The sequence below is a fragment of the Artibeus jamaicensis genome, unplaced genomic scaffold (assembly GCF_021234435.1).
Source record: "Artibeus jamaicensis isolate MK-2021 breed Jamaican fruit bat unplaced genomic scaffold, CSHL_Jam_final contig_3197, whole genome shotgun sequence".
NCBI lineage: Eukaryota > Metazoa > Chordata > Mammalia > Chiroptera > Phyllostomidae > Artibeus > Artibeus jamaicensis.
The window spans coordinates 295,544-320,972 of NW_026521752.1; the positions used below are offsets into that span (position 1 = coordinate 295,544).

The following is a 25,429-nucleotide window of genomic DNA, read 5'->3' on the forward strand; positions in this document are numbered from 1 at the left end:
TTTTGCAGGTTTTGATGTGTGAATTCTTTCAATAAAAAGGCATGCAGATGAGGAGCTGTGTGAAATTAAGCACTAGGAAAGATGTGCTCAGGAAGAAAGCCTTCTTCCTGCATTTCTGTAGCTGGCTTCACTCCTACCTCTCTTTAAATTGGTGGCATAGGTTTTTCCTTCTTTGTTTTTAAAGAAACTTGAGATTGGACAGTGTTTCTCCTTCTCCTCCAGAGACCCAGAGCAACGTGGCCAGGTTGCATTCTGGACTGGGCAGCACTAGCATTTGTTCTTCCTGGGAACCGTCTGCTACTTTCCTCTGCCCCAGTGGAGCTAGGGGAATAATAAAGCTGTTATTATTTATACTGTACAGCATTTTTGTTAGTGCTCTGTCATTGAAATTTATGAGGTCAATATAGGACAGGAGGGATTTTATGAGTTTTTTTCTATCCTCACCCAAGGATATGTGTATTGATTTTGAGAGAGAGAAAGAGTGAGCAATATCAATTGGTTGCCTCCCTTACACCCCTGACCAGGGATCAAACCTGCAACTTTTTGGTGCAGAGGACAGTGCTCCAACCAACTGGCCAGGGCAAATTTGTGAGTTTTTATCTAGTAGGAAGAGAGGCAAAAAAAAAGGTGTTATTTTACCATGAGTGCTGCATTTCCAGATCTCGTCAATTTTCCCAGTCCTTTGCTGTACTCTTTTCCTCCGCTGCTTTTTCATGGGTTATGTAGTGACCTGTGAACTTGCCGCCCTTGTCCAGCCCATTTCCTTGCTGCCACCACATCCTATTTATTGTCTTCTCATCTGGCGCTCCCCATAGCTCCCAACCAGTTTCCCTGTCACTGGGGAATATATAAAATCCATCTTGTCTCTGTGTGGTTGTCTCTAATTTTCCTCTATTTAAATATCCTTTTCTTAAAGGCAAAAAGAGTAATCTTACTGTGTGTCCAAAAGGGCAGGACTTGACTCAAGGATCACAGCTCTCTCAATCTTCTGCCCCTCCAATTTGAAAGGAACCTGCTTCCTGCCTCCCAATTTCTTCAGATGAAAAGTCATTCTTTCTCTCTAGTCACCACCTCCTAATTTCTTTCTTCTTGGGGAATCTTGGCGCACCAATTCAGTCCCTCCCTCTTCTGGTTTTTTACTCCTTGCCCCTTTCTCCACAGCCTGCAAAAATATTCTACACACATGTGTTAAAAATGAAAAAGAATGGCTCTCTCCTTCTCTCCCACACCCCCATCACTCCTCCACCCAGCCCATGCCTTCCTCCCTTAGGTGTCTCTTTGCTTTTCCTTCTCCTAAGCTCCAAGGGCCCTTCTTTTGCCTCTGTGACTTGTTTCCTAAGCCCATTCAGCCCAGCAAGCTCACTTCTTCCACAGTTCACTTTCTTCTACCTCTGTGACCTTCTAAATAAACTTTTGCTTGAAAAAAGGTAAAGGATGGAGACAGAGAAAGAGGAAAAGAGAGGGAGGGAGGGAGAAAGGAAGGAAAAACAAACTTTCCTAAGCTGTTGATGTTTCCCAATTTCTCCTGATGCCTAACTTCTTGAACGGTGGTCTGTGTCCACCTTCCCTACATTCCATTCAAGTCCCGTTGAATTTTCAGGCCATTAGGACTGTGTTCACCCCTCTAACTCCAAAACTACCCCTAAAGACTCAATTCCTTCAGAATGGCCAAATCCAAGCTTATTTTTAATCCTCATACTAACTTACTTTTTCCAGCTCTTTGGTGTTGTAGATCATGCCCTATTTCTCAAAACTCTCTTCCCTCTCCCCTGGTATCACAGATGCTAATCTTCCTGGATTTTCATCCTTTTGTTGGAACATTCCTTCATGTTTTCCCTAAAAGGGGGTTTTCATCCTTCACTTAACCCTAAAATCTTTTTTCCTTGGAGGAAAATGTCTTTTCTATACTGAACTTGTTACTTTCTAGGCCAGCTACATTTTTATGTTTCTCTTGCAGATAATTTTGACTTTTATCACTGTATCTCCAAACTATGTCTTCTTTCTTGGCTTATTTCTTCATTTGGGGTTGCATACATACATACTCTCTAGTAGTTATGTGAAAAACGATTCTTGAAGAGAAAAAATTGTGACTATATGTATCTGAAAATGTCCTCAATGTTCTTTAGATTTCATGGAGAACTTTATCTTTGGAAAACATTTTCTCAGAAAATGTTTAAAAGCATTGATTCCTTATCTTCTTGATTCCTTTTTATTGGGTTGGCCAAAAAGTCCATTTAGTTTTTCTGTAATTTTTCACCAGTAACTGTTGATTTGGATATCCTGAGTATGTCAGCTGTCTCTTGCATGGTGTAATGTTGATCTCAATTAATGTCTCAATTTTGATCATTATCAACTTCAACTAGTCTACCCAAGCATGGAGTATTGTCCAGCAAGAAATCTCCAGCATGAAACTTCACAAACTACTTTTGACATGTTTGGTTTTTTTTTTAAGATTTTATTTATTTATCTTTACAGGGGAAGGGAAGGAGAGAGGGAGAGAAGCATTAATGTATGGTTGCCTTTCGTGCACCCCCTGCTGGGAACTGGCCTTCAGGGAACCGGCCTGCAACCCCGGTATGTGCCCTGACTGGGAATCGAACCGTGGTTGTCTGGTTCGCAGGCCCGCGCTCAATCCACTGAGCTATACCAGCCAGGGCCTTTTGACATGTTTGATCAGTCAGGGCACCTTTTCCATGCACTGCACAAATTTTTTTTTTTTTTTTTGCATTTTAGTTGCATCTTTACCTTTCTGAAAATAATAGACATCATATGCCAAAAATGTTGCATATTTTTCCATATTCATTACTAAAATGGCTACACAAAATTTTACCAATTTTAATAAGTTTTTAAATATATTTTATTGGTTATGCTAATAACCAGTTGTCCCATTTTCTCCCCTTTATTCCCCTCTTCCCTGTACACCCTCACCACCTACATTCCCTGCCTTTAGTTCATGTCCATGGGTCATATATATAAGTTCTTTGGCTTCTATATTTCCTATACTATTCTTAACCTCCTCCTGTCTATTATCTACCTACCATTTATGCTACTTATTCCACGTACCTTTTCTTCCTCTATCCCTCTCCCACTCCCCCTATGATAACCCTTCATGTAATCTCCATTTCTGTGATTCTGTTCCTGTTCTACTTGTTGCTTAGTTCGTTTTTGTTACTGTTTTTTTTAGGTCAGTGGTTAATAGCTGTGAGTTTGTTGTCATTTTACTGTTCATATTTTTTAGCTTCTTCTTCTTAGAAAGTCCCTTTAACATTTCTCTTTTCTTTTTTTTTTTCCTTTAACATTTCATATAGTAAGAGGTTGGTAATGATGAACTCCTTTAGCTTGACCTTATCTGGGAAGCACTTTATCTGCCCTTCCATTCTAAATGATAGCTTTGCTGGATAGAGTCATCTTGGATGTAGGTCCTTGCCTTTCATGACTTTGAAAACTTCTTCCTAGCCCCTTCTTGCCTTTTTTTGAGGAATCAGGTGATAGTCTTATGGGAACTCCTTTGTAGGTAACTGTCTCCTTTTCTCTTGCTGCTTTTAAGATTCTCTCCTTATCTTTCATCTTGGGTAAGGTAATTAGGATGTGCCTTGGTGTGTGCTTCCTTGGGTTCAGCTTCTTTGGGACTCTCTGAGCTTCCTGGACTTCCTGGAACTCTATTTCCTTTTCCAGATTGGGGAAGTTCTCCTTTATTATTTGTTCAAATAAGTTTTTGCTGTTTCTCTTCTGGCACTCCTATGATTGGGATGTTGGAACATTTAAAGATGTCCTGGAGGTTCCTAAGCCTCTCTTCATTTTTTTTTTTTTGACTTCTTATTCCTTCATTCTTTTCAGGTTGAATGTTTCTTTCTTCCTCCTGGTCCACACCATTGATTTGACTCCTGGTTGCCCTCCCGTCACTGTTGGTTCTCTGTACACTTCCCTTTACTTCACTTTTCATAGCCTTTATTTTATCCTCTGTTTTGCAACCATACTCAACCAATTCTGTGAGCATCCTGATTACCAGTGTTTTGAACTGTGCATCTGATAGGTTGGCTATCTCTTTGTCACTTAGTTGTATTTTTTCTGGAGCTTTGATCTGTTCTTTCATTTGGGCCATTTTTCTTTTTCTTTTTTGGGGGGGGTCTCAGTGCACCTGTTAAGTAGTAAGGGGCGGAACCTTAGGTATTTGCCAGGGCAGGACAACCCAAGTCACACTGGGTTGTCACCACACTGGGTGGTGACACTGTATGTGGGGGAGGGGTCCGAGAGGGAACACTGCTGCTTGCTCCACTCTCTGCTGGCTTTCAGTCACTTCCCCTGCTACCCACAATCAAATTGGGCCCTTCTGGTGCTGATTCCTGGGCAGATAGGTCTGTGTATGTTCTAGGACCCTGTGGGTTTCTTCAATAAACACTCCTGTGAGGCTGGGAGTTTCTCCTGATGCCACAACCCTCACAGGTTTTTTTTTTAGTCAGAAGTTTTGAGGCTTTATTTTCCCACACTGGGACCCTGGGTTGCCTGGTTTGTCTCACAACCCAGCTGTTCCTTCCAGTTTATCTGCACGCAAATGTGGGACCACCTGCTCTGCCAGCTGCCACCTTGCCTCAAGTCCTCTCCGCCCCTCCTACCAGTCTAGATGAATGTTTCTTTTTTAACTCCTTGGTTGTCTGACTTCCATACAGTTCAATTTTCTGTCAGTTCTGGTTGGTTTTTGTTTTTAAATTTGTTTTTGGCCTACTTTTGGTTGTGTGAAGAGGCACAGTATGTCTACCTATGCCTCCATCTTGGCTGAAGGTTTCAATAAATTTTTTTTATAATGCATGCTGATATGACAGCTGTCACAGTACAATCTAACAAAATTGTTTCAAATGAAATTAAAGACAACTGAGTGGTACTAGGACCATCTCACAGAAAAAAAAGCAAACTTTTTGGCCATTGCAATATATGAATTTTTTTCGCCCCTCTTGAATATTCTAAGATCTCTTTATTCCTGGACTTTTCAAAGTTTGCAATGATATACTTTGGTGGGGTCATTTTTAAATAATTATGCAGGTATTCCATAGGCCTTTCAGCCTAGAACTTGTCTTTCAGTTCTGGGAGCTTTTCTTGTATTTCTTTGGCAAAGTTATTTTTTCTATTTTTTTCTTGTTCCTCTTTCTCACACCCTCATTGCTAGCTAGAATGTTGTGCCTGTTTTATTCTTTCATTTTTTATCTTTCCTATTTTCCATTTTTTGATTCAACTTTTTAGAAGCTTTTAAGTTTATCTTCAGCTACTTTCAAAAAAATATTTTGCTTTCATATTTTCACTTCTGACAGATTTTCTACATTTTCTAATATTGTTGTAAGTGATAGTCTTGTTTTTTATGTTTCTTTTAGACTATTAATAGTGTTTTCTTAGTTTTCTTCTGCTCTCTGCAGTGCCTCTGTTTCTCTTCAGTGCTCTATCTGGTTGTTTTGGTCTATCTTTCATGTTAATGCCTTTCACCAAATGTTGGATTTGTAGCTATCAGTCTATATTTGAGAGTGAGGAACTTGAAGACTGATAGGAGAATTCTATTGTGTGTGCTAATTGATCATCCTCACTGCAGGGTTCATCAGAGGGCAACCTGACACCTTCACCAGGGTATCACCAAATATCATTGTGACTATTGGGCTGTTCTCTTGGGCCTTTCATGATTACTCAGAGAGGAATCCTTGAACCTTTTGTTGTGGGGATAAAACCTGGCTGCCAGCATTCTGAAAACCAAGGGGGAAGGGATGCAGGGAATCCTCAGCATTCCAAATGCAGACTTTCACTTAGTCCTAATTTTCACCTCCTCATCTAACTCCTCCCCATTGTTTTGCATCCATAAATTGGAAGCTGTTTTGGTTTAGTTTCTTCTATTACTTCCTTTGCCTTATTAGAATGGGTAACTTACTAGGGAGGTTGTCTAAGTGCTCTTTGTACATATTTTCAAACAATCCTATTGTTTAAACCCATGACCCTACCTTCAGAGGTACCAGGACCCTCAGTTCTAAGTGTTCTCAGAATTCTGGTATAGCAAGAAGCTTGATTCTTTTTGGTCTGTCACATCTCTTTGTACTATTGGCAATTGTTAATAGTTAGCCTTTCCCCTGTTGATTCACTTCCAATTTTCCAAATTTGTTGACATCTGTTATAAGGGATTTTCTTCCTTTATTATATCTGTTCCTATGGATTTATACTCCTTCCCCCTTAAATGTGGGTTTTTGGAAGGAAGTAGAGATAAACACTTATTGATCAGCCATGTTTCTGCTTTTGATTTTAGTATCTTGATCTAGTATTCTGCCAACTTTATGAACTAACTTCCCATTCTGTAATTGAGCTAACTGGCCCGTGAATGTGGTACCTTGGTGCATGACCCAACAATTAGTATTGGAAGAAACAAGTTTTCATTTACAAAATTCCTACCTCGGGGGGGCTGGGAGCACTCCTACTTGGGGCCTTGTTCCCCCATTAAACCCAGCACTTCTCTTGCTCCCTACCAGGGTATAAGCCCCAAATAAGCCCAGTAGTTCCCCAAATTCTTATTTTAGGCTGGCTTCACAAACACTTTTCTAGTCCCTCTGGAAAGTATATTCAATGGGCTTCAAAGTTGCTATCCTATCACAGCATCTCTCTGCTTCAGGATCTTGGGTACATTGTTGTCAGCCTTCTTGTAATAGTCCAGAAAGCATATGCCATGCTGCACTGAATCATGGTGGAGTCTGGGAAGGCACAACTCCCAAGAGAGTGGCCTCTCCCTATGTCCCAAGTGTCCAGATAGAGTCTGGTCTGCAAGGCAACCCATCAATGTCTTGTGAGGGAGAGTACTTGGTGGACTTCAGAGTCTGCTGGAGCAGGCACGATCAGAGCAGCAGTATGTCTCCTTTCTTACTACACCAGGCCACATGGTGAAATCCTGTCTACAAACTACATAGCTGCCACTTCACTACCAGCCGAATGGCTGAAATTTCCTCCTGGCTCATGGCTCCTTCCTTATGGCTACTCCTCCTCCTTCCCTCTCCTCACTCTGCCTTCATGGCTCTCCCACATAGCAGACCAGCTTTCCTACAAACTGCCTAGTTGTTACATCGTGGCTTTTTCTCCTCATGGCTACCCACCTTTTTAAAAAAAAATCCTGACCCTGAGCTTCCTACATCACTTCCTATGTGGCTCTTCTCACTGTGAGCTACGTTTGCCAGTTTCCCATATTTTCTTTTCTGTAGGCTGCCATCTCTAGTCAGGGCAAGCATGACTCAGTGACACAGGGGAAACTGCCTCCCTGCCTGTATCATGAGTCAGGATACATTCTGAGAGTCACATACACCTTTTGCCCTGGGGCAGTACCCCAACTATTAACTAGCTATCAAATTGCCATAGATATGCAAAGTTATCTAAAGCCTGTCATCCACCTCTTTCTTTCTCCCAACTATGAACAATGGGGGAACATCTCTGTTTCTGGGACCTCTTGCTCTGTACACCATTTCAATTCTACCCTCCCCTCAGCCCTCTATTCTACTTTTTGTCTCTGTGATTTTGAATATTCCTACTACCTTATGTAAGTGGAACCATAAAGGATTTGTCTTTTCGTGACTGGCTTATTTCACTTGCCCTGATGTCCTCCATGTTCATCCAAATTGTGTGTGTCAGAATTTCCTTCCTTTCTAAACCTGAATAATATTACATTGTGTTTATATATTACATTTTGCTTATCCATTTATCTGTGATGAACACTTGAGTTACTTCCACATTTTAGCTGTTGCAGGTAATTCTGCTTATACATGCGTGTACAACCCTCTCTTGAAGACCTTGCTTTCCCCGCTTTACAGTATACCTAGAAGTGGTATTGCTGCATAATATGGTAATTCTACTTTTAATTTTTTGAGAAACTATCATACTATTTTCTGTAGTGATTCTACCATTTTACATTTCTACTGTTAGTGCACAAGTGTTTTATTTTCTACACATCGTGACCAATGCTTATATTCATACTTTATGATAGTAGTATGAGGTGGTATTTCATTGTAGTTCTGATTTGCATTTCCTAAGTGATCAGTGATGTGGAGCATCTTTTTATAAGCTTACTGGGCATTTGAATATCTTCTTTGAAAAAATGTCTATTTAAGTCCTTTGCCCATTTTTGAATTCTGTTGTTTTTTGTTGTTCAGTTTTAGGAATTCTCTCCGTATTCTGGTTATTAATCCCTTATCATAAATATGAGTTGCAAATATTTTCTCCCATTCTGTTGGTTGCTTTTTTGCTCTGTGGATGGTCTTTTCAAGCAGAAAGCTTTTTAGATTAAATTTTACCAAATGTTTTTCCCACATCTTTTGAGATGTTTAAAAAAACTTCTCTAATCTGTTAATTAAATGGACTAATATACTTTCTAATGTCAAATTATCCTTGCATTACTGGTATAAAACATAATTTTTCCCCTTTTATGGATTTCATTTGCTAAAATTCAGGAATTTTACATTTATGTTTATAAATGAGACCAACCTATAATTTACATTTTTTGTATTTATTCTCTTTGGTTTTAAAATCTCTTCAAAATAAATTGAGAATTATTTGAGGAACTTTTTCTCTTTTTTTTTTAATTTTAAATTTTTTTATTGATTGTGCTGTTACAGTTGTTCTATTCCCCCCTTCATTCCCCTCCACCCTACCCCCCCATCCCCACTGTTATCCCCCCTTTAGTTTATGACCATGTGTCTCAATTCCTTTAGATTCTATATTTCCCATACTATTCTTGCCCCCCCCATCTATTTTCTATCTACTGTCTATGCTACTTATTTTCTGTACCTTCTCCCCCCTTCTCCTCCTCCCACTCCCCTGTTGCTAACCCTCCTTGAGATCTTCATTTCTATGTTTCCACTCCTGATCTAGCTGTCCTCTTAGTTTGCTTTTGTTTTAGGTGTGGTTGTTAATAACTGTGAGTTTGTTGTCCTTTCACTGTTCATGTTTCTTTATCTTCTTTTTCTTAGATAAGTCCCTTTAACATTTCATATAATAAGGGCTTGGTGATGATGAACTCCTTGAATTTGATCTTATCTGAGAAGCACTTTATCTGTCCTTCCATTCTAAATGAAAGTTTTGCTGGATAGAGCAATCTTGGATGTAGGTCTTTGGATTTCATGACTTGGAATACCTCTTTCCAGCCCCTTCTTGCCTGGAAGGTCTCTTTTGAGAAATCCGCTGACAGTCTGATGGGGACTCCTTTGTAGGTGACTGTCCCCTTAGCTCTTGCTGCTTTTAGGATTCTCTCCTTCATTTTAATTTTGGCTAATATAATTATGATGTGCCTTGGTGTGTTCCTTCTTGGGTCCAACTTCTTTGGTACTCTCTGAGCTTCCTGGATTTCCTGGAAGTCTATTTCCTTTGCCAGATTGGGGAAATTCTCCTTTATTATTTGTTCAAATCAGTTTTCCACTGGTGGCTGTGCCTTTCCCCCTTCTGGTACCCCTATAATTCGGATGTTGAAGCATTTAAAGATGTCCTGGAGGTTCCTAAGACTCTCCTCATTTCTTTGAATTCTTGCTTCTTGACTCTTTTCTGTTTGGCCATTATTTGCTTTCTTCTGGTCCACTCCATTGATTTGAGTCCCAGTTTCCTTTTCATTGCTATTGGTGTCCTCTGCAATTCCATTCATTTCAATTAGTTTCGCCTTCATATGTTTGTCTAATTTGTGGCTATAATCAACCAGTTCTGTGAGGATCCTGATGACCAGTGTTTTAAACTGTGCGTCTGAGAGTTTTGCTATTTCTTCATCACTTAGATCTATGGGCTCTGGGGCTTTGAGATATTCTTGCGCCATTTTTGGTCTGTTCGCGCCCTTTAAGTGTGAGAAGTGGTGCCTTGGACTCCCAGGTCGCTGGGTTGTGACGCTGTATGTGGGGGCGTGGTCAGAGCGGGGAAATGGCGACCCCCTCTGCTGTTTCTCACAGCTGGGTGAGGATTAGCGTCTTAGGTGGTTTACCTGGGCCGGGCCACTCAGAGTCGCTGGGTTATGACGCTGCATGTGGAGGTGGGGTCAGAGCAGGGAAATGGTGGCGCCCTCCACTGCCACTAGCCGGGGGACCCGCCGGCCCCAGTCCAACCATTCACTCCCTCACCTGTCTGCCCGTGCACAAATGCGCGATCACAGTCAACACGCAGCACCGCTCCCCTGCTGTCTCCCCCGTGCGGTCGCTCGCCTGGTGGCTCGCTCGGTCACTCACTAGGTCCAACCCTGCGCCTGGATTCTGCGCATCTGGATTCCACGCCTGAGTCCGGCTGACTGAGACCTGTGCAATCTCGCTTCACTAGCCACTGGTTTCGCCCCTTACCGGTCAAGCTGAAGAATTTGTTGTTAACGGACTTCCGAAAAGTTCAATTTTCCGTGTTCTGGCTGTGTTTTCTGTTGCTAATATTTAGTTGTCTCTAAACTTGGTTGTGTGAGAAGGCACGGCACATCCACCTATGCCTCCATCTTGGCGGAAGTCCACTTTTTCTCTTATTACTCTTGTCTGGAACAGTTTGTTTTACAAGTTATGAATTATCTGATCCTTAAAGGCTTGTTAAAACTTGTTAGCGATTATATAATTTGTGTTTCGTAGTTCTTGTTAAGTCACTTTTGGTTGCTGGTATTTATTTAGGACATTATCCACAACATCTATTTTCAAATTGCCATAAAATTGTTTCTAGTATTCTCTTATTTTTTAAAAACATTGTATTTATTTATTTTTAAAGAGAGGTGAAGAGAAGGGAGAGGGAGAAAAACATCTATTGATTGCCTCTTCTACACACCCCAAATAGGGACTGAACCTACAATCCAGGCATGTATCTTGACCAGAATAATTGGTGACCTTTCACTTTTTGGGTGGACACCCAACAAACTGAGCCACACTGGTCAGGGCTCTCTTATTTAAAAAAAATTTACTGCATCTGTAGTTTTAGTTTCTTAATAATATTTATTTGTGCTTTTTCTTGATCTTACCAAAGATTTGTCAATTTGGTCTTTCCAAAGTATCAATTTTTTTATTTTGATGCTGCTATTCCTTATCTTTTATTAACTATTTAGTTAATTTAACTCTTATTTTTATTATTCTTGCTACTTGCATTGGTTAGGTCCTTTGCTCTTTTTGAAAATAATGCCCTGAGTACAAAAACATAGCTTATTAATATATCTATAATATGTGCATTTTTAATTTATTGATTAGAGAGAGGAAGAGAGAGAGACATCAATTTGTTGTTCCACTTATTTATGCATTCATTGGTTGATTCTTGTATGTGCCCTGACTGGGGATTGAACCTGCAACCTTGGTGTATTGGGACAATGCTCTAACCAACTGAACTACCTGGCCAGAGCTACAATATATGCATTTAAATTTATAAGTTTCCCCTAAGAGCTGTCTGAGGTAGTTTACAAATTTAGATATGTAATGTTTCATTTTTCCATATCTTAAATATTTGTGCTCAATTATGATTTTCTAGAGCCATGAATTATTTACAAATATATGTTTAAGTTTTCAAAATAATTGATTTCTGATTTCACGGCACTGTGGTCAGAGACTGTGTGGTTTGTACATCAACTATTATTTCCCGAAACTTCCTTAATGGCCTTGTAAATGGTCACATTTTATAAATATTCCATTTTACTTGAAAAGGTGTATTGTCTAATTTTTCAGTCAAGAAAATTTTTATGGTCCATTAAGTAGTGCTTATTAACATGCTCTTTATGTCTTCTATAGTCTTACCAAATTTTTGTCTTTTAGACCTATCACTTTTTGCACCTGGTTGTGAGTTTGTCATTTACCTCTGAAATTCTGATAATTTTTGCATATATTTCAGATGTCTACAATTTAAGGATGATTATTCCTTTCTGATAAAGTGTTCTTTTTATCATTAGATAATGATCTTCTTCCCCCCCAAGAATGTTTTTTGCTTCTATATCTGTCTTGTTTGATATTACATTAATTAATTCAGCCATTCATCAGCAACATGTATTGAGAACCTAGTCTTTGCCAGGCAAACTATGGCCAAAACAGGCAGTGTCACCTGACAAAATGTTTATCACCATATTTTTGAAAAAAATTTTCAGTTTTTCTGTGTCATTAGTTTAAGGTATGCCTCTTATATACAGAATGTAATTGAATCATTATGTTTTACTTTACATTTATTCTCTGTATTTTAATGAGGATATTTAATTAAAATTTTTAATATTAAAAATTATTTAATTTTTATTGTATTTTTTCCATTACCATTTATTCCACATATACCCTTTTCCAACTCTACCCACTCTACCGACCTGTATCCCTGCAATCACCTTACTGTTGTCCATGTCCATGAGTCTTTTTTAATTTTTGCTTGATCCCTCTACCCATCAACATACCCTCAACAGAGCCATCAGCCTGCTCTGTCTCTATGAGTCTGTCTCTATTTTGCTTATTAGTTCAGTTTGTTCATTAGATTACACATATGAGTGAAATCTTGCGGTATTTGTCTTTCTCTGTCTGGATTATTTTACTTAGCATACTGTTCTCCAAGTGTGTCCATGCAGTTGCAAAGGGTAAAATGTTCTTTTTTGCAGCCAAGTAGTATTCCATTGTGTAAATGTCCCATAGTTGTTTTGTCCACTCATCTACTGATGGACACTCGGGCAGCTTCCAGATATTGGTGATTATAAATAATGATGCAATGAATTAGTATTTCGGGGTCTTTGGGTAAATTCTAGAAGTGAAATTGCTGAATCACAAGGCACTTCCACTGATTTTTTTGAGGTAACTCCATACTGCTTTCCACAGTGGCTGCACCAAATTGCATTCCCACCAACAGTGCACAAGTGTTCCCCTTTCTCCACATCCTTGTCAGCACTTGTTGTTTGTTGCTATATATGTTAACCATTCTGACCCTTGTGAAGTGATGTCTTATTGTGGTTTTAATTTACATTTCTCTGATAATTAGTGACTTTGAGAATCTTTTCATATGTCTATTAGCCGTCTGTATGTTTTCTTTGGAGTAGTGTCTGTTTAGGTCCTTTGCACATATAAGTTCTTTATAAATTTTGGATATTAACCTTTTATCAGATGTTCTTCCATTCAGTGGGTTGTCTTTTTATTTTGTTGATGCTTTCCTTTGCAGTACAAAAACTTTTTTAGTTTGGTGTAGTCCCAGTAGTTCATTTTTTCTTTCCTTTTCCCTTGTCTGAGGAGATATACCAGAAAAAAATATTGCTATGAGCAGTGTCTGAGATTTTACTGCATATATTTTCTTCTTGGGTTTTTATGGTTTCAAGCCTAACATTTAAGTCTTTAATCCATTTTGAATTTATTCTAATGTGTGTTATAAGAACGTGGTCTTAGTTTCATTTTTCTGCATGTATCTGTCCATTACTCCCACAACCATTTAATGAATAAACTATTGTTATCCTATTGAATGTGCTTTCTTCTTCTGTCAAATATTGATTGACTCTAAAGGTATGGGTTTATTTCTGGGCTTTTTATTCTATTCCATTGATCTCTGTGTCTGTTTTTATGCCAGCACCATGCTGTTTTGATTACTATAGTCCTATAGTATAGTTTGATATTTTGTAATGTGATTCCTCCAACTTTGTTCTTCATTCTCAAGATCAATGTTGCTATTTAGAGTCTTTTTTGGTTCCATATAAATTTTTGAAACGTTTGTTGTACTTCTGTGAAATATGCCATTGGTATCGATAGGAATTGAATTGAATCTATAGATTGCTTTGCATAGTATGGACATTTTAATGACTTTAAGTTCATGTTCCCATTCATGAACATGGTATGTGCTCTCACACTTATTAAATCTTCTTCAGTTTCTTTCTTCAGCATTTTATAATTTTCCAAGTACAGGTCTTTTACATCCTTGGTTACGTTGTAAAAGAATAAAATACTTTCTGAAGCAATTGTGAATGGGATTGTTTTCTTATTTTTCTTTCTGATAGTTTGTTATGGGCATATAAAATGCATCTGATTTCTAGTTACTAATTTTATGTCCTGCTACTTTATGGAATTCATTTATCAGTTCTAGTAGTTTCTTGGTGGAATCTTTAGAGTTCTCTATGTATAGCATCATGTCATCTGCGAATAATGACATTTTTACATCTCCCTTTCCAATTAGGATGCCTTTCATTTCTTTTTTTTTGCCTGATTTCTGTGTCTAGGACCTCCAATACTATGTTGAATAAGAGAGTTGAAAGTGGAGGTCCCTATCTTGTTCCTAATCTTAAGGGGAACACTTGTAGTTTTTTCTTGTTGAGTATGATGCTGGCAGTGGGTTTGTCATAAGTGACCTTTATTGTGTTTATTTCTATTTTGCTGAAGTTTTTTAAAATCATAAATGGGTGCTAGATTTTATCAAATGCTTTTTCTGGCCCTGGCTGGTGTGGCTCAGTGTATCAAGAGCTGGCCTGAGAACCACATGGTCATTGGCTTGATTCTCAGTGGGGGCACATGCCTGGGTTGTAGGCCAGGTCACCAGCAGGGTATGTGAGAGGCAACCACACATTGATGTTTCTCTCTCTGTCTTTCTCCCTTCCTTCCTCTCTCTAAAAATAAGTAAATAAAATCTTGTAAGAAATACCTTTTCTGCATCTATTGATATGATCATGTGGTTTTTATTCTTCATTTTGTTTATATGGTATTTCACATTTGTTGATTTGGGAATGTTGTACCAACCTTGCATCCCAGGAATCAATCCCACTTGATCATGGTGTATGATCTTTTTGATGCATTGCTGTATTTGGTTTGCTAATATTTCGTGGAGGATTTTAGTGTCTATGTTCATCAGGAATATTGGCCTATAATTTTGGGGTTTTTTTGTAGTGTCTTTATATGGTTTTGGAGTTAAAATAATGCTGGCTTGGTAAAACAAGCTTGAGAGTTTTCCTTCTTTATGAATTTTGTGGAATAGTTTGGAAGGGAGAGGTGTTAGTTCTTTTTTGGAATGTTTGGTAAAATTAACCAGTAATTCCATCTAGTTCAAGGCTTTTGTTTGTTGGAAGTTTTTTGATTACTGCTTCATTTTCACTAGGTGTAACCTGTCTATTCAGATTCCCTGATTTTTCATGGTGGAGTGTTAGAAGATTTCATGTTTCTAGGAGCTTATCCATTTCATTCAGGATGCCCAACTGTTGGCATATAGTTGTTCGTGATTTTTTCTTATAATCCTTTGTATATCTTTGGTGTCAGTTGTTATTTTTCCTATTTCCTTTTTAATGTTATTTATTTCAGTCCCCTCTCTTTATTTTTTCTTGTTAAGTCTGGTTAAAGGTTTATCAATCTTGTTTATGTTTTTAAAGAACCAGTTCTTGGATTCGTTGATCTTTTGTATTTTTTAGACTCTATTTCAATTGTTTTCTGCTCTGATCATTTTTATTTCCTTCTTTCTACTTACTTTGGGCTTTGTTCATTGTTCATTTTCAAGTTCCTTTAAGAGTAAGGTTAAATTGTTATTTGAGCTTTTTCTTGTATCTTGAGATAGTCTTGTAATACTGTGAATTACTCTTTTAGGACTGCTATCCCTGTGTCCCTAAGATTTTGGCTTGTTTTTTTCCCCATTTTTATTCGTTTCAAGGTATCTTTTTATTTTCTGCCTTGATCTCATTGTTGACCCCATTCATTGTTTAATAATAACTAAACGTTATTGAACTTCCATGTCATTGTGTTTTTTAGTTTTCTTCTTGTGATTGATTTCTAGTATAATAGCATTGTGATCAGAGAAGATGCTTAGTATGATTTCAGTCTTCTTAAAATTACTGAAACTTGTTTTGTGTCCTAACATGTGGTCTGTCCTAGAAAATATTCCATGTGCACTAAACAAGAATGTATATTCTGTTGCTTTGGGAATGAAATGCTCTGGATATATCAGTTAAATCCATTTTATCTAGAGTGTCATTTAAGGCCACTGTCTCCTTGTTGATTTTGTCTGGAAGATCTATCCATTGAAGTCAATGAACTGTTAAAATCCTTGACTGTGACCATCCTTCTATTGAGCTCTCCCTATATGTCCATCAAGATTTGCTTTACATATTTAGGTGCTCTTATGTTGGGTGTATAAATGTTTACTAGGGTATATCCTCTTGTTGGATTGCTCCCTTTACCATAATGTAATGCCCCTCTTTGTCTCTTACTGTAGCCTTGGTTTTAAAGTCTATTTTTTAAGATGCAAGTATTGCTACCCCAGCTTTTTTTCCTCTTTTTGCATGAAATATTTTTTCACCCTTCTTTAGTTTGTGTATATCTTTTATTCTGAGATGGGTCTATTGGAGACAGCATATATGGGTGTTGTTTTCTTATCCATTCATCTACTCTATTTCTTTTGATTTGAGTATTTACATTTAAATTGATTACTGATAGATATATACTTATTGCCATTTTACTTTATTTAAAAAATATTTTATTTATATTTAGAGAGGGGTAGGGAAGGAGAACAGGAGAGAAACATCAATGTGTGGTTGCCTCTCACACACCCCCTACTGGGCACCTGGCCCACAACCTAGGCATGTGCCCTGACTGAGAATCCAACTGGCAACCCTTTACTTCACAGTCAAGTGTTCAATCCACTGACCCACAACAATCAGGGCTGCCATTTTATTTTTAACTATTTCCTTTTTTTCCCTTTTTCTTCTTAATGTAAGCCCTTTAACATTTGTTGCCATACTGGTTTGGTGTTAACAAACTTCTTTAACTTTTTCTTGTCTGAGAGGCTATTTCTCCTTGAGTTTTAAATAGTAGCCTTGCTAGGTAAAGTAACCTTGGTTGTAGGTCCTTGCTTTTCATCACCTTGAATATTTCACGCCACTCCCTTCTGGCCTGAAATGTTTCTGTTGAGAAATCACATGACAGTCTTATGGGAGCTTCATTGTTGGTAACTAACTGCATTTGTTTTGTGCCTTTTAAGATTCTCTCCTTGTCTTTAAGCTTTCCCATTTTAACTATGATGTATCTTAGTTTGGGCCTCTTTGGACCCATCTTGTTTGGGACTCTGCACTTCCTGGACTTTTGTGTCTTTTTGTTCACCAGGTTAAGGAAGTTTTTGGTCATTATTTCTTCAAATACGTCTCAAGCCCTTGCACACTTTCTTCTCCTTCTAGTATCCCCATGATGTGGATGTTGTTACACTTTATTTTTTCCCAAAGGTCTCTTAAATACTTCTTTTTTTAAATTCTTTTTTCTTTTTGCTGTTCTGCTTGAGTGTTTTTCTATTTTGTCTTCCAAATCATTAATTCAGTCTTCTGCTTCATCTAATGTACTATTTATTCCTTCCAATGTATTATTTATTGCAGATGTTGTATTCTTTATTTGAATGCTTGTTTTTCATGGTTTCTACGTGTTTTTTAAATATATTTTATTGATTATGCCATTACAGTTGTTCTGTTTCTCCCCTTCATTCCCCTCCACCCTGCACACTCCCTCCCCTACCATTCCCCCCTTTTAGTTTATGACCAAGTTAATCTCAAGTTCTTTAGATTCTATATTTCCCATACTATTCTTGCCCTCCTCCTATCTATTTTCTACCTACCATCTATGCTACTTATTTTCTGTACCTTCTCCCCCTTCTCCTTCTCCTACTCCCCTGTTGCTAACCCTCAATATGATCTTCATTTCTATGGTTCTGCTCCTGATCTAGCTGTCCTCTTAGTTTGCTTTTGTTTTAGGTGTGGTTCTTAATAACTGTGAGTTTGCTGTCCTTTCACTGTTCATTTTTTTTTAACTTCTTTTTCTTAGATAAGTCCCTTTAACATTTCATATAATAAGGGCTTGGTGATGATGAACTCCTTGAATTTGATCTTATCTGAGGAGCACTTTATCTGCCCTTCTATTCTAAATGAAAGCTTTGCTGGATAGAGCAATCTTGGACGTAGGTCTTTGGATTTCATGACTTGGAATACCTCTTTCCAGCCCCTTCTTGCCTGTAAGGTCTCTTTTGAGAAATCCACTGACAGTCTGATGGGAACTCCTTTGTAGGTGACTGTCCCCTTATTTCTTGCTGCTTCTAGGATTCTCTCCTTCATTTGAATCTTGGCTAATGTAATTATGATGTGCCTTGGTGTGGTCCTCCTTGGGTGCACCTTCTTTGGGACTCTCTGAGCTTCCTGGATTTCCTGGAAATCTATTTCCTTTGCCAGATTGGGGAAATTCTCCTTTATTATTTATTCAAATAAGTTTTCCACTGGTGGCTGTTCCTCTTCCCCTTCTGGTACCCCTATAATCCGGATGTTGGAATGTTTAAAGATGTCCTGGAGGTTCCTAAGCCTCTCCTAATTTTTTTGAATTCTTGTTTCTCCATCCTTTTCTGTTTGGTCATTTTTTTTCCTCCTTCTGGTCCACTCCCTTGATTTGAGTCCCAGTTTTCTTTCCATTACTATTGGTTTCCTGTGCATTTCCCTTCATTTCAATTAGTTTAGCCTTCATATGTTCCTCTAATTTGTAACTAAAATCAACCAGTTCTGTGAGCATCCTGATCACTAGTGTTTTGAACTGTGCATCTGAAAGTTTGGCTATTTCTTTATCGCTTGGATTTATTGGCTCTGGGGCTCTGAGTTGTTCTTGAGCCATGTTTTGATCTGTTTGTGCCTGTTATGTATGAGGAGCAGAGCCTTAGTTGTTCACCAGGACAGGACCACCCAGGTCGCTGGTTTGTGATGCTATATGTGGGGGTGGGGTCAGAGAGGGACAATGGCAGTCCCCTCTGCTGCTTCCCGCTGCTGGGGCCTTCACAGTCCAGCTCACTGCTCGCTCCTCTACCGGTTTATCGGCACGCAAATGTGTGACCTCGGTCAGCCCTCAATGGGTCCGCCCACTGCTACTCCACACCTGGGATCTGCCCACGGCTGCTGGCGCACCTGGGTCGCACACCTGGGTCGGTCAGTGGATCTTTCCTGCCCGACCCCGCTCTGCTGCTGGCCCTGCCCCTGGCTCTGCCCCTCTTGTCGGTTTAGCTGAAGGGTTCGTTGTTGTCAGACATCTGTAAAGTTCAAATTTCTGTGGTTTGGCTGTGTTTTTGTTGCTAAAACTTTGTTGTTTTTAAACTCGGTTGTGTGAGAAGGTACAGTGCTTCCACCTATGCCTCCATCTTGGCGGAAGTTCTGCATGTTTTGTTATGCTTTTGAGCATCCTATAATCAGTACTTTAAACTCTTATCTGACAAATTGCTTGCCTCCATTTCATTTGGCTCTTCTTCTGGAGAATCCTCTTGTTCTTTCATTTGAGGCCTGTTTCTTTGTCTTCCAAATTTGACTGCCTCCTTGTTATTATTTATGTATTAAGTATGTCAGCAAAGACTCTGGTGCATGCCTATGTTAGATGTTTCCTATGACTGGCCCTGGGCAACCTGTTTGGAGTTATCAGCAATTCACGCATTGTGGGTCCCTCTCTTAGACCTGACTATGTGTAGAAAGAGCCAAGCTGTGCACAAAGGCCAGCTTTCACCAGCACCAGACCTGGGGGAGGGTCAGGTAAAGTCGCAAAGCTCCCAGAAGTCCACTGTCACCCGCAGGCTTTCTGTTAGGCTTAATCATTGAAAGTGCCTCCAGCTATATTCCTAAACAGCTGGGCTTAAGCTGTATAGGGTAGAGTGAGAAGGATTCTTGTGGGTGGGGTTAATGCTCCCCCAAAACCCAGGCTTATGCTGTGTGGAGGGGAGTGCTCTGCTCAAGAAAGGTGGCTTCTGCATTATGGGGAATGACTGAGCACAGAAATCCTGGCTGCTGACTCTTCAGCTCTTTCCCCAGAGCCACCAACCCTAACTCTTCTCACATGGCTCTAGTCCGCTCTGCCCTCCCTCTGCCAGAACCCTTGATAAGTGACTGCAAACAAAATTGTGTGTGTTGGCCCTTTAAGAGGTTCTCTGCATCTCTAGCCATCTCTCTGTGACAGAGAGAAACCCTGCTCCTTTTCACAGCTGGATGTTATTTGGGTTCCTTTCCTGGTCTGGTGCTGTAGTCTAGGGAGCCCAGCTTGTGGTTTGGGTCCCACACTTCCCTAGGGGAACCTGCCCCCTGCCCCAGCCACTGAAATATCTCTCTGGTACTTCAGCTGCAGGCATGGGAGCCCATCCAGTCCTATTGTGCCACCTTTGCATTCTCTACCAGTCTCATTATGGTTATGTGTTTTCTTCTGTAAGTCCTTGGTTATAAGTCTTCTGTATAGCTAGTGTTCAGTTGGTTCAGGATAATTTTTCTATAATTTAGTTGTAATTCCAGTTTGGTCCTGGGAGGAGGTTAGTATAGCTTCTACCTTCTTTTGCCATCTTGATCTGGGGGATATTTAATATTTGTATTTGTTGTGATAACTAGTGTAGTTAAATTCATTTTTCTAAGCTTATTTTACTATATGTACTATGCTATTTATTTGCCATATTTTCCTCTTTTCCTGTGTTTTATTAGATTTACTTTGCTTTATTTATTCCTTCTATTCCCTTATATTCATTTTGACATTATACATTCTATTTTTTCAGTGATTACTTTTAGAATTTTAATGGCATATTTGATTTAACAAAGTAAAAAATTAACTAATATTTCTCTATACTCCTTCTGAACAAAATGTCCTAGACAGAATATTTTAGCCTGACACACATCTCCCAATCTTACATGTTTTCTGGCTATTATGTTATCTAAGTTTAGTGCTTCATTTTTGGTTGTTGATTTTTTTAGTAGTTTGTTTTCAATGAAACATTATTATTACTGCTGCTGATATTCTTTTTATAGTAAAGGCTCCTTTAGATTTATTTACCTGTTTATGGTCTCTTTGCTAATATTTTTCTCTTGAATCCCACTCCCTTCTGGATTCAGTCTCTTTTATTCTGAAGTAATAATTCTTTGGTCAAATATCTCAATAAAGAACTGAGAGTAATAGCTTCTTTCAGGCTTCCCCTAGAAAATCTTTTTATTTGGTTCATATTTTGAATGATAACTTAGCTGAATTCAAGGCTAAAGGTTGTTTTATTTCAGTGCTTTGAAGATATTGTTTAATTATTTTTGTGTTTATTTTGCTGCCTAGGATCATTATATTATGCAGCAAAATTGTTCCTTCTTCATGAGTAATCAGTCTTTTTCTCTCTATTAAAAAAAAACAGGCATTCTATAGATTCATTGCTGTATGTTTAGGTTTTGATTTTTGTCATTTCTCCAGCTCATGGCTGTGCTTCTTTAACCTGAGAATTTACATATTTTTTTTTTCAGTTCTGAGTATGTCCCTGTCACAAATCCTCATTCTTCCCATTCTGTCTTAGACATTTATTTATATATTTTTATTTATTGATTTTAGAGATGGGAGGAGAGAGATAAGGAGACATCGATTAGTTGTTCTACTTATTATACATGCATTGGTTGCTCCTCATAAGTACCCTGAGGGTACTTAGGGTTGTGGGATTGAACCCACAACCTTCGTGAATGGGGATGATGGTCTGACCAGCCAGGGCCTGACATTTATTTTAAATGTCTCATTTTGTCTTTCTTGTTTCCTATCTCCATGACTTCTATCACCTACCTCTCTGTAACACAAACTATATAATTTCCTTTCATTCATCCTGTAGTTTACTAATTCTTTCATCAACTCTGTCTACTACTGTTTTATTTATTAATTTATGGCTATATTTTTATTTAAAAAATGATACTTTGTTCTTTTTTTAATTATTTTTTTTAATTTTCAATACTGTCCTATTATTTCAATGGGTGCTATTCCTTCCTGAATTAATCTTAAGACCTTCAAACATGTATATTCTGAAATATACATGTCTCTCCTAAGTTTTCACTTATTTCAAGTTCCCAGATATCTATTCATCCTTATGTTACACTTGTTAACTCTTCTGCCTGGTGGTTTATTCTTCACATGCTGAGATTCTTTATTTTGAGCTCATCTTTAGCAGGGATTGTTTTGCCTGTGGGAATCGATGTGCCCTGGTTTGTGTTTGCTTGCAATATTGCTTTGCATTTTTCTTCTGAAAACCAAGAGTCGGTTGTTTTAGGGTCTTGAAGTCAAGTTTTAAAAATTTTATTTCTCTATTAGTGACTTCAACCCTTCTAGGTGGTATAAACTTCATGCCTGTATTCGCTTTTAGCACAGGGTCATGGTTTAGACGACTCATACAAAGGCTTTATTTCTTTTCAGAGCTCAGGCCAGGCCTCAAGCTGCCTTGCTATTTCTTTGGGGGACACAATTCTTCCAGTTCCCTATTCATGGATTGGATAGCTTTTTAACAGGTCTAGTTTGTCCAATTTCCTCACCTTGCACAGGCCCCAACTGGTATCTTCTGTCCCAATTGGGTGTTGATACTCCAGGCTCTAGTTCTTGTTCCAGGGCTAACACCTCGCTTTGCACACAGCATTAGTTCCTAGAGTTCCTGCTTTATTTCAGCACTTGAAGATTTCATTTCCTTTTTTTTCAAGCTCAGTTATACATTAAATCTTTTTAAAAGAATTTTTTTGCTTTAGATTATCCAATATTATGGTGTATTTTAATCAGAAGTAGGATCTGCATCTACTCAGCCTGCCCTAAACCTTACTTATCTTTGTACTTCTCAGCTCAGAAAAGTAACTGCTCGATACTAGGCGCTAGATGACTGACTGAATGAACGAATGAATGAATTTTTCACCTGCAGAAACAGATGGAAGCAATGCTCCAGTGAGTAACGCCTCTAATCCGTCCAAGCAGAATGTGCTTTGCCATGAGGATATAAGTAAAAAGAGTTCCCATTAAGCAAAATGAAGAGAAAATAAGACTTCTTATGTGCTTTCTCTTAAAGTCCCAGAACAATGACATTTACTGCCTCACTCTGCTTGCTATCCAAAGGTGGACCGAAAGTGGACTGAGGAGTGGTTCCTGTATCATTTGCTGGTGGCTCAACACAAGCATCTTTACAAAGAGGAAAGATAAAAGCATCTCCGAAAACAGGATGCTAGGCCTGTTTATTTCCCTTTCTCTCCCATTTTAAGAAAAGTGTGCCTTTGATGAGATATAGCCAAGGGCTCTTGTTTTACATTTTACATCAACCACCTTTGTTAGAAGCTGGTTATTGATGCCATGCCCTGTTTTAATTCACACTTCTCGGCTAATCAATTACAGCATTTATCCACTAATCAGGCATTCTGACAGGGTCAATAACTGCTTTTGGGGGGTTTTGTGAGTGGCTGCATATTATCAAGCAAAGAATAATGCCCAGGAGCTCACTTTAAAACAGTGTGACTTTCCCAGGCTGGTGGACTTCCGGAGCAATAAACAACTAGTGGGGATTTCATATGGTGTTTTTTTTTTTTTTAATATATTTGGTTGATGGGATTTTCTCACTGAACACTTCATTAACAGGACTAAACATTAATGAAGTGTGGACAGGTGTGCCTTCGTTTAAGAAAAACAGAAGCATCAAATGATAATTATTCCTATCACATACACATGACTGCATTTACCTAAAAGTATAAGCTTCCTCCCTTCATATTAAGTGTTTTCAAACAATGTTTTCTTGGAAGTGAAGTTTGAGAGCAAAAAAACTTAAAGCCAAAGTGTTTTGAGCTGCTACTAGATAAAACCAATCCAAAATTTAGAGCAGATATTTCTATAATTATAATGTGAGTCAAGCAGAAAATATTTTATAAACAACAGCTGAGTTTATATACAATATTCCTTAAGCCAATCTTTTACATAGAGTGCTTTAAACCTTTGTATCCATATCTGCATACATGTATACACACACAGCTTCAGGATCCCTTGGCCTTTATAATTTTTTACAACATAAGCAGGTGTTGTAAAGTCTCATAGAAATAAAAAGTTTCCATTTTGGCAAGGGTAAGAAACAGAGATGGCAATGTTTTGTTTGTTTAAGGTTTTATCTATTTACTTTTAGAGAGGGGAAGGGAAGGAGAAAGAGTGGAAGAGAAACATCAATTTGTGGTTGAGAGATGGCAGTGTTTAATTGGAGAGTTACAATTTGGATATTTAAGTTTACCATTCATAATGATGGTAACAGGTTTCAGTGATCTTTTTTATGACAGATGTACTAACATTTAATTATTTTTCATCAAGAGTAGAGAGAAAAGACACTTCTGTAGATTTTTCAATTCTCCTATGTGTCACTTAGCTGTCCTCACCATTGTCTGAGCTCCTTTTTCTCATCCTTTTGGCTGCAATGAATTGTGTCATTCCCTCATGATCAGCACTTTTGTTGTCTTTGTTTTTTGCTGTACCTCAGAAGTTCATCTTTTCTTTCATCTCCTTTCCATTCATGCATGAGGGAACAGTTGTGCCCTGTTGTGGGGATGTTCCGCTGGGTTTCAAACAGTAGGGTTTCTTTTTCTTCTCTTCTAAGTAGTACAATGGGGCTGAATGTCTGTTGCAGAATGCACACACTAATATGCCAGGTTATTTGGTTTCAAAGAAGTCAATAAAAATACTGCATTTAGGTTTAGTTCCTGGCTTGCTTTTTCCCTGTTTGCCTATCAAGTTTTCTGTTATAAATCTGTTTGTTTCTGATAGAAAAATACAATCTTCCATATTAAATCAAAGCGTAGAATCAACAAACACTCAGAGAAAAATGTTCTGGCGGTGGAGTATTTTCACACTAGCAGATCTGGCAGTCTGTACCCACTCCCTTGGTAAGAGCCTCAAGACACCCGCCAGAGCTAATTAGTGGCAGCTACAACTCAGAGAAGATGAAAAAAAGAACCGATCCCAAGTTGGTCTTGGCAAAAGTTTCCAGTGAAAGAAATTAGCTCATCTCTGCATTTAGAGGTGTGCAGCTCTGACTGTTTTTGTCCAGATCACCTTGCCTGATTCTTGTCTTGGGGGGAGGTGAGTATGAGCGTGAGTGTACCTAGTTATACACATAGACCCTAAAGGCCATCCTAGCAGAAAAAGGCTAAAGACACAAAAAGCTAGCAATGTCTTAAGATACTTTGTTCTCATACTCAGGAACAATCTTCAAAATCCTCCTTAATGAGGTCATAAAAGAAAAAAATGGAACAAGTGTTCCTTGTGTGTCTCACTGGGGCATGCCATCAGGGTCACTTGCCACCAGTATCCTATTTAAAAAGGGATTGGGGTATTTCAATCAAGCATTGCATTAAGAGAGAGACTTTGATTAATTCCTTCTCTTCTCTTTTGTGCCAGATAATTTCAGTAAATTTGTGATACTTTCTGTTTAGACATTGTGGAGGCTTAAAGTTCTTGATGCGTCATGCTGAGTATTAGCATTTATTGAGCCTACTTGGCTATGGTGAAGAGGAGCATATGCTGCAGACAGCTTTCTAATCTTTGACAAGCAGGACCTGTCTTAAACATGACCGTTATCTGAGGACTTGGCTTAGGAAAGAGCCCCATCTTAGGTTGGTGGCACAAAGAAATGGTCTAAAAGAAGGAAAGACCTAACTGTAAGTAAGATGGTGATTTATTACTTTATTAACCAATGTCACTCCCAACAAATTCAATTTTAAAAAAGATGGTGATTTACT

General features: G+C 38.5%; 1 protein-coding gene across 5 annotated transcripts in view; it reads left to right on the top strand.

Moving 5' to 3' along the window:
• The window catches only part of CLYBL (citramalyl-CoA lyase), a 322,476-nt gene that overhangs the window by 121,606 nt on the left and 175,441 nt on the right, over nucleotides 1–25,429 (top strand). The window contains exon 1 of one of the 5 annotated variants that reach the window (XM_037143373.2): nucleotides 22,536–22,610. The exons of the other annotated variants lie outside the window; for them this stretch is intronic. Within the exon in view, the coding sequence (XP_036999268.2) occupies nucleotides 22,594–22,610 (17 nt within the window). The 5' untranslated portion in view covers nucleotides 22,536–22,593. Of the gene's footprint in view, nucleotides 1–22,535; nucleotides 22,611–25,429 lie in introns of those variants that run through there. 5 annotated transcript variants of the gene reach the window in all.